The 10,439-nt window shown below is 39.7% G+C and overlaps 1 protein-coding gene across 1 annotated transcript; it reads right to left on the bottom strand.

The window, feature by feature from the left end:
- Positions 1 to 1,668: 1,668 nt before the first annotated feature.
- Positions 1,669 to 2,616, bottom strand: OR1S1 (olfactory receptor family 1 subfamily S member 1). Its single transcript, NM_001391305.1, is given in 1 exon segment — positions 1,669 to 2,616. A coding segment is annotated over 1 exon segment (948 nt).
- Between the last annotated feature and the right edge of the window lie 7,823 nt (positions 2,617 to 10,439).

The raw sequence follows: 10,439 nt of genomic DNA, 5'->3' as shown, positions 1-10,439 counted from the left end.
TTTGAGAAGAATAGAAGTCAGTATTTTTAAGGCGGATGTCTAAAAGGCATCTCCATCCATCAGTAGACATCTAGATTCACAAAATGCCAGCACTAGACTGGAACTCAGAGCTCTTGTAGTTCGGTGACTCTTAGCACATCAAGGTCCCCTGAGTGGCATTTTCAGAATTCAAGTGCCTGATTCCTTCATTAGAGTATGAATTAGTCAATCTAGAGTGGGATTTGTAAGGAAAGTAGTCAAACCAAGCTTGCAGCCTTTTCTCAGCCTCAGAGAAGTCTGAGGTTTGACCGTCGGTTGAATCCCCTTTGAAACTAATTCAAGAATTGTATAGATGTATACTGCATCCAAGATTCATGACAGTCCTGCTGAAATGGCTTTGAGATGACTCAAGAACTTGTATCTACTTGTTAAAATTGGATATGGAGGAATCTGTAACTGATGAGTAACCTGTGTTTGCTGAGATGCAGCTGCACCAGAAAATGGGTACCAGTCACACACCCCTGAGAGAGTTATCAGTAAGCAAGGCACAATGCCTAAGGAATCCTAGAGCTGAAGTTTCACTGAACTGAGATGGTCCACGCTCACTGAGAACTCTGTTTCATCACCACGCACATCCCAAGTATGGACGACTGGATATTCAGAAAGTGTGCCTGGTAATCATGAGACCTCTACCTTACGTCACTGTGTGTGTTGTGGGGATGACCTGTATCTTTTCCTAAAGCTTTCTTAAAACTTGATTCTTGGGGATCTTGTGAGTATAGTCAGCAATCTGAACTCAAGACCCCTGCAACTAGTCTAGCAGAGGAGGCATTGTAGTGTCTGAGGACATGAATTTTGAAAAAGTTTCTCCAAGTAGCTCTGATGTACACCCTCAGTTGGAAACAACTGGAGCCAATGGCCTCACTTTATAGATGAGAAAATAAGCTTAAGAATGTGGGCTGGCATGCCTGAAGCCTCACAGCTACTTGGGGACAGAGTCAGAACTAGAACTGATATCCTCTATATACACGTTCTTTGGTTTTCCATTGAAATACATTTCCCAAAATGTATTTTGCTCAACATTGGACTCATGAACCACTCTGTGATGAGTCAGGTTCTTTATGATTGAATAATGTTATTTTTGAGAAATGCTGCATACCGTCTTACCCTCCTGGAGATTAGTGATGCTATGCTAAAGGCTCTGAGTGTTGTCTAGTTAAGACATTTTGCTTCATTTAACTCAGAGGTCCCCAAAACTATTTGAATGTCATATTCTTCATTTCTACAACTATTAAACATCTCACTGAATAGTACCTTAGCAAAACAAACTTTGAAAAAAGACCTAGAGAAATCTATATTGAATAAAGGAATTAGTAATAGCTATCTTCAAAGCTGCAAAAGCTTCACTGTAGGTACAACATCCACTTGCTATTGTCTAAGTTATAAACAATTGCCACCAAAGTTTGTAGTAACATAGATTGTAAAGATATGTGTGATTGCTGTGTCTTACTATGGGGGTTAGAGTCCTTGTTTCCAAGACCAGAGCTTCTGCAAAAGCCCCAACTCCTCAGAGGTTGGAATAGGAGGCAGATTTCTCAAAGCTCATCAAAAGCTAAACCACCACAACCATGCAACAAACTTTGGGCAGAATCGCCCAACTGGTTATGCAGATAAAAGGAATTCAGATGTTCAAGGCATCAAAGGAAGGAAGCTTTTCCTACTGATGAGCTTTTTCAGGGCACCTTTCATGTCCTTGTTCCTCAGGCTATAGATGAAGGGGTTCACCATGGGTGTCACTACGGTGAATAGTACTGCACCAATCTTATCTCTGTCATCACGATGAGTGGATGAAGGGAAAAAGTAAACTCCAACAATAGTTCCGTAGAAGAGCAATACAACGGTCAGGTGAGAGCCACAGGTGGAGAAGGCTTTCCACTTTCCCTCTGTGGATGAAATTCTCATGACAGCTCTGACAATGCAGATGTAGGAGAAGAGAATCACAGCAAAGGGGAAGGTGATGACTGGTAAGCCCACAAGGAACAACACAAGCTCATTTATCATTGTGTCAGAACAGGACAGCTCGAGCAGAAGGGCCAAGTCACAGAAGAAGTGTGGAAGAGTATTGCTGTCACAGAAGAGCAGTTGAAGGAGCAGGAGGGTGTGTGTCAGGGAGACAATATTACTGAGGACCCATGAGATGACTGTGAGCAAAATGCAGAGCCTGGGTTGCATGATGGTCATATAGTTCAGAGGGTGGCAAATAGCCACAAAACGGTCATAGGCCATGGCCCCCAAGAGGAAATTGTCAATGGCAACAAACATAATAGAAAAGTACATCTGTGTGATGCAGCTTTCATAGGAGATGGACTGACTCTTGGTCTGAATATTCATCAGCATTTTGGGGACTGAGGTGGAAATGGAGGAAATATCAGCAAAGGATAGATTGGCAAGGAAGATATACATGGGGGTGTGAAGGTAAGAATCCAAGCCAATGGTCAGAATGATGAGCCCATTCCCAACCACAGTGACCAGGTACATACCCAGGAAAAGAGCAAAGATGAGGTTCTGCTGCTCAGGTTGGTTGGACAGTCCCAAGAGGAGGAATTCAGAGATGGTGCTTTGGTTTCTTCGATGCATATTTCTGCTGATCCAAAGAAAGGAACACAGGTTTTCATACCCCAACAAGAAACCCCAATATGGTAAAATTTAGTTGCAGCCATTGCAAGGAGGTGGGCACTCCTTCTAGGCTGAAGGATAATGAACGGCAGCAAAGGACCACTTGATGAGGAACTGTGTCAGCAGTGCAGAGACTCAGGAAATGCCTTGGAAAGAAAAGGCTGAGACGTGATAGATACTTCTCAATAACGTCTTAAACTGTAATGTGATTCTGAATGTGTATTTTACAGTTGGCTCCAAATGTAGTTAAATGCCCCAAATTGAAGACAATATGTGAGGTGTACTCCCTATCCTAAAGATGCTAGATACCCCTGAAGGAAATACTTAAAAATCAACAAACTGGTTCTAAGACTTTTTCCACCATTCACTTTCATCCTTTAAATCTAAGAAGATGGAAATTTGAAGAGTCATTAAAGTGAAGAGTTTGGGGAAGTAGAAACAACAGAGATTTAGGAATGCCTATAGGACTACACTGTTGTTTGAGTGCTCCTTCCCAATCAAGTTAGGGGAGGACTCCAAAAAAACTGCTCATGGAGAATGTTTACAAAAAGGGAGACCAGAATTTTACTTCATTTACCGTTAGATGTTAGGTGAATGGAGAAAGTTTAGGAGACACATAAGAAGCTAAAGACCTGTGTTGCCTCTTACCTTTAAATATTGGAGGCTTACTGATTAGCCCACTATGGCAAGGGTATGGGGAAAGCATGATAAAACAACCCTCATCCATGGCATAGTATGAATATGTGAGCTTTCGTATAGGCCAAATGAATGCCACAGGAGGTCATTGGGCTCAAGCCACCTTTTTGAGATGCCAACCAAGGAGCAGCCTGCTGGGGTGGAGGAGGCTGTAGTAGTAAGAGGTCATGGAGTGGCTCCCTTATGAAACAGCGATCACAAAGAGATGAGGGAGAAAATTCATTGTCCTTGTCAGGGAACTGCTTACTGGGGCAGTCCCTGAGAGGGGGTCTCTGAAGAACCCAAAATGGTTTCATGACAGAGCACACATGCCATACATAACTCACCATCTGCTACTATTCCATGACAACAGACTTGAAGACCTTTCCCCGACTCTCATTCTTCCTCCTAATTGCTGCACATCCCCAAGCTACCTAAGGAGAGAGAACATATGCTTTGAAGGATGTGAAATTGAAGTTTTAAATTGGGCTAGGCTTTGAATACCTGGAAGAGGGTCCCTAGTATGAAGATAAAATTATTTTTAAAACTAAAAGTGACCAGAAAGCTATGGGGATCATCCAATCTGTTGCCCGTAGAGAGGGAAGGGGGATAAGACTGAGTATGGTTTTCCTTGAGGCTTTTGGGAGAATATTGGCTTGAGAGTCAAGATGGTATGGTTCCTGTCTTTCTACTCTCCTAACATCATCTCCCACTCATTTTTTTCTCTCTCTTCTACATCTCCAAAATCACTTGCCTCTCAAAGATTAGAGATCGCCAAGTCACCAAAGAGCTTTTCTTTCCATGATGAGGCCAGAAAACAAGAAATCTCCACCTCTGAAATTCTGGAAAACTAAAGGCAGTAGAGACCTGAGCAGTAACTCTGAGGTCTCTTTGTCCCTGAGAAGCTTGGCTTACAAATCGGAGAGAAGGGAAAACTTATATGTAGAAGGGAGACTCCAAGGAAAAACTAAAATGAGATAAAGGACTGGCAAGCATCTATATCTAAACCTCAGGGCAAGATACAGACCAGGCTTAGAGGGTTCTGTGATCTCTAAGCCCTGGACTGGTTTGAGGTCGAACAGAATGAGGAAGTGTGTATTTTTGAGCGACAATCTCTAACCTCACCTTCCTGTCCTACCTTTCCCCCAACCAGCAGTCCCCTGAGCCACCTGTCTATCTGGTTAAGAGCAGCACTAAAGTCTGAAAAGACTCACCTCTGAAAGACGATAAGATGTCAGGAAGTTACTGGAATCTGGACCCCCTAGCTTAACCTGTTGTTGACAGGGTAGCAGTGGGGAGACTGGGAGCAGCTCTTATGTATTTTTCAGAACCAGACTCTTTTTTACAGCACCAGAGTTAAGGATATCATGGTGCTGGGCTCACATGGGACATGTAGCTTCTGCTAAGTCCTTTGGGATAATATCCCTGAAGTGTTTTCCTCAAGACAGTTGTTTTCACACCCAAGTCTCAGTGAGGTAAACAGGGAAAAGACAGGCAGCTCTGCAATTTTGTTTGCTTGTTCATCTTCAGGTGCCTCTTCCTACTTGTGATTTCCTGTTTGTGACTTAGTTAGTTATTGCTCTTCATAGCAAGTGAATTGTTTGCTGTGTGTCTTGTGTTCCAAGTGAGATGGTAAGCATTTTGAGAGTTCTTTTTCTGTTTCCTCTCTAGTGCCCAGTAGTGGGGAGCACTCAGTAAACACCTCAAGAATTGAGGGAAATCTCTGCACTAGGGATTATGGCTCCAAAGAGATGACATCTCCAGTGGAAGGGGATAAGTTATGGCCTATATCACTGGAATGAATGTCAACGTTGGAAGGGATTCTTGAGACCCAATTATTCAGCACTCAGGGTTCTTGGTTGCAAACTAAATGAATAAATAAATTCTGGCTTTTTTTTTAACTGATTGGCACCTGAGCTAACATCTGTTGCCAATCTTTTTATTTTCTTCTTCTTCTCCCCAAAACCCCTCAGTACATAGTTGAATATTCAGTTGTAGGTCCTTCTGGTTGTGCCATGTGGGATGCTGCCTCAGCATGGCCTTTGGGCAGTTCCATGTCCGTGCCCAGGATCCGAACCAGTGAAACCCAAGGCCAAGGGTTTATATAGGTGGGGAGGTACAGAGAAGGATTTTGAAGTAGGTGGATGGTATGAGCAAACACCAAGTGGTAGGACCATGCATGATGTGTTCTGGGTTCAGTAAAGACAACAGTATTGCTAAGATTGAGGTTCATATAAAGAAGTGAGAAATAAAGTTGCAAAGAGGTCACTATCCTTCAACATCTTCTCATCCTAAATTACTGCCCACCTCACCACTCTTTGGCTTATTTTCATAGCATTTGCCTATTTATTTATTATCTCTTTTCCCCTCATGAAAATTAGATCCAGATAGTCAGAGACTTTGGCAAATAGTACTAGATTCTGTTTGAATATTTGTTCAAAAGTGAGTAAATGTACAGTGTAGTGACTATAGGTGATAATACTATATCACATATTTGAAAGTTGCTAAGAGTAGATTTTAAAATTTCTCATCACAAGAAAAAAAATTCTGTAACTACTCAGGGTGAGGAATTTTAACTGGACTTATTGTGGTGATCATTTTGTAATTTATAAAATATAAGATCATTATGTTTTATACCTGAAACTAATATAATGTTGTATGTCAGTTATACCTTAATAAAAAATACGTGTGAATGCCCATAATAAATATTTATTAAAGAAATTATTGCCTTATGGTATAAAGGGGTCTTTCTATGATAGTTTTATAAAGATCATCAAGTATTTTGTCTATGATCTCTGAGGATGGTTATACAAAATTGCGCCCCAGCTCTGTCGAGTAGCCTCTTTTTCCCATTGCTAGCAGCACCATTCTTTGTCCTTTTTATCAGACTGGATTGGAACCCAAAAGAGACAATTAAGACAATTCTTAAACTGGAGCTAGTGGGCAAGGAGAAGCCCAAGAAATAATCACCATGATATTTCAAGCTTCCACTGATTTTCACTAGAATCCGTAATTTTACAATGTGGTTTTCAAAGTCACTGCTGAAAGAGAGAGAGAGCAAGAGAGAGAGAAGAAAAAGAAAAGGGAATGTGGTCATCATTGTGAATATAACTCTTGAGATTCTTGATGGTGTGGCATTGCAGGTTATTTTTGACCCATCCAAAATCCACGAAACAAACTGCTTGCTCAGCATGTGTTGTTGTATAATAATTTCTCTTATTCATTCATTTCCTTATCTAGCCATCTTTCCATCTACACTCACTATTTGTAATTAAACAGTACACTCTGCTTCTATGGTTTCCTTGATCTTCAACATGGTGGAATGAGAAATAAGGATTCTTGCGAATTTTTAAGAATGCATAAACTTATAAATTATTTTAAAATATTTTCAACATTCCTTATACTCTTTACTCATTATTATAGGTATCCAAAATTTGTTTAATAACTATAAATATGAGGTGTATTAGTTTATACCAAGTACTGTAGACTACAGCAAATAGCCAAACACTGGAAAACGCCCTGTGAACATTATTGGATAGTATTTGAATAACTAAACATTCAGATGTCTCAATAAGATTGTGACACTACACAAAATCACAAATCAAAATTGCCAATTTCCTTCCAAAACTTCTTATTTCTTGGAAGATCACGTATAGTATTTGTGTAAAGCATCCTAGGCATATAAACTTACTAACATTTATTTTATTTGCAAGAGTGACTTACTATTAGCAGCAGATGGGGCCATGAACACACACATGGAAACAGCTACAAGCAAGACTGACTGATTAGATGGTGACTGCTTCTCTCTCAGTGCTCCTTGCCCTGGTTCCAGAAATGTAGACTTAACCTTTGACTCCATGTGTCATGTTTCCTGCTCTTGCTTTCCCTTGACATGAGTGGATCCCTCTAACCAGTAACCTCTCTCTGTTTATTATGCTTTAATTCTTGCAGGACAATTGCAATATTTTTTCCAATTTTCTGATTTCTCAACTACTTTTTCTCAAAATTTGGACTTAAAAATAAATAAATTTTGGGGGCTGGCCCCGTGGTTGAGTGGTTAAGTTCGTGCGCTCCGCTGCAGGCGGCCCAGTGTTTCGTTGGTTCGAATCCTGGGCGCAGACATGGCATTGCTCATTAAACCATGCTGAGGCAGTGTCCCACATGCCACAATTAGGAGGACCCACAGCAAAGAATATACAACTATGTATTGGGGGATTTGGGGGAGAAAAAGGAAAAAAATAAAATCTTAAAAAAATCCAACACTCTTTAAAAAAATAAAATAAAATAAAATAAAATAAATAAATTTTTTGAGAAATTCCAGGAAGGAATTCCCCAATGGAAATACTACTCTCACCACCGTGATTAACCCTTCTTTTCATCCACCAGTTAAACAACAGGGAAAGAAATGGAGAGATCCACTCTCACAACATACTAGAAATATTTTCATCATGTATTCTGGCCTTAAGATACTTATTGATTGGTGGTTGAGACATGTACTCAATTAAATACACTACCTAATAAAATGTATTTTAATAAAATTCCATGAGAGAGGCATAGATAGAGGATGTAGGGAGGGAGGTTGCTTTCTGTAAGGCAATTGATACCAAGGACAGGCTCGCAAACCCAAAAGGCTGCATGAAGGAGGTGAGCAGGAATTTGAAAGAAGTGGTGAAGGTGAAGGAGAGGAACAGTGAAGGAAATCTAAAGTAGTTTTTCAAGTTCTGACTTCTGTTTACGCTGCCAGGAGGCTACCTTGTTAGGAGGGGATCATCATTTTCTCAAGGAAAACATTGATTGACATTTATGTCCCATCGTTTAACTCACGATGTGCTGATATTCCACTCAATCTTCTAATTCCAGAATGTAATAAATACATGGAATGACTCATATTAAGAGTATAATTTTTCATGAAGAAGGAGGAGCTCATTCTATTCAGCAAAAATATGTAGACGAAGATACCTGGAGGAACCCAGTAATTCAGTTGAAAGGATTGATCAACCCTTTAGAGCCTTTTCCCCAACAGAGTAACATTTCACTCTCTTCTTTTAGAGTTCCAGATGAATTTTCTGTATGATTTTTGACATTGAATAAAAATGAAAGGAGGCATGAAACCACAATTGCGAACTTTCCTTTTGTTGGCATTCCAGACAATGCCTAGCACAGTGTGTACATTTAATTGATTCGTTATGTTCTGATGTGACTTGGCCTGGATATGTTGATAAGCAACCAGCCAACCAGAGAGTTCTGTTCCTCTCCTCCAACATTGAGTTGGAGGAAAAGTCATTTCGAATACATTGTAAAACCCATGACTATTCTCAGAATATGTAACACTTTGAGGTTCTTCTCTTTATCCCCATGTGAAATCAGCTCAAAAAAATTAAAATAATCAAGCATAGTTTTGAAGAGAAAAAGAAGCAATGAAATCAAAAAGTTTTAATCTAGGAGAAATATGAAAAGTGGAGGAGGATCATGCTGTGATGATGGGAAGTGTATGTATCAAATAAATCTATATGAGCCTCTGATTCCTTTTAGAAATTATCATTTTTCTGATTATAAAAGTAACACAGTCTTATTTGAGAAAACATGGGAAAATGCATAAATGAATAAAGAAGAAAAAGATTATCCTAATTCTACAAACCACAGATAACAACCGTTAACTTTTTGTTGTGTTTCTATTCTTCATTGTTCGTGTGTATTTTTACAAAATTGAGCTCCTATTGTAAATAAGGGTTGTACCTTGCTTTTATCACTTATAGTTATAATGATAAATATTGCTCTCTATTATTAAATATTAATTTAAATATGATTTTAAGTATGCTGTATTTATATATCTGATATTGGAAGTTAGATTTTAATAACTTTTCATTTTATAAATATAAGAAACAGCCTTATGTTTTCAGTTTTGTTTGACCCTGTCAATTTTTTGAGGTTATGATTTTAGGACAAGAATTATTGAATTAAAGAATAGAAACCTTTCTAGGCCTTTGGTATACTTAGCTATATGACGTTTGGAAGGGTCATACCAATCTTAGATCTGTTTTAATATCCACTGGCAGACACTCTACTCACTTCCTGGAGCTGTGAACTAAAGTCAGTTTTATGGGCTGGATCCAGACTCATGCCTGATAGGTTGTCCCCTCTTCTATTTGCTCTGGGAGAGATAATTCCTGTTAAGAAGTGTCTCTGGAGCCCTCTTCACCTCACTGTTCCTCAGGGTGTAAATGAGAAGGTTTTGCAGTGTGATGTCAGCTGTGAACACTAGAGAGGGATGCCGCTTCTACTTGAGGATTTATCTGTGGTTGGGGCACAGGTACAGGAAGATGCTACAGCCATCTAGCACTAGGTAGGAGGAACAGTGGCACCACCTTTTAAGCAGCTCTATGAGCAGCAGCCAATATTAAGGCACTGGAAGAGGTGAAGAAGGCGGAACAGCAGAGGCTTTGTGAAAGCCATAGCATAGACAGCTCATGCACTCAGTGCTAGCATCAACCAGGTGCAGTTTTCAATACTCTAGCATGACTGGCACACAGTTGGTGCTTAGTCAATGAATGCGAATTCCTGACCACTTCCTGGCATGGCAGAATGAAAGAAAATGAAGGCAACCTGTTAGGATATATGGAATGAAGGAAATGGATGCATTAAATGAGTTATTGTTTGCCATACATTCAAATCTAAAACAATAATAAAATATATTCCTTTGAGTAAAATTTATGTCTTTATGAATAGTCCTTACTTAAGGCACCTTTCACAGGATAAACTAACATTATTGCTTCCTCAGGAGGGAGGATGTCTAAAGTTATCAACCTTTATTCCCAGGATGTATGGGTGGGTTCCTGATAGAGCAATTGCCCTTGGTGTCACCATAGTGAGCTATCATCTTCAAAACAGGGCTAGGATAATAAAGCTCCCGCATTAAAAGTTTTGTCCAAGTTTTCAAATCTTATGCAAAGTACTTGAAGAAAATCAGTGCAGATGGTGGACATGGGGCAATTATGGCAAAAGAGAAACATCAACTGCAAAGTGTGGTGAAGTATTATAATTCTATATTTGTCATTTAGAATTTACCATCATGGCAAATGACAGACACCAACCACAGTTCCCCTAAGCCT

Source organism: Equus caballus, chromosome 12, assembly GCF_041296265.1.
Source record: "Equus caballus isolate H_3958 breed thoroughbred chromosome 12, TB-T2T, whole genome shotgun sequence".
Classification (NCBI taxonomy): Eukaryota; Metazoa; Chordata; class Mammalia; order Perissodactyla; family Equidae; genus Equus; species Equus caballus.
This window is presented reverse-complemented; position numbering and strand designations above follow the sequence as displayed.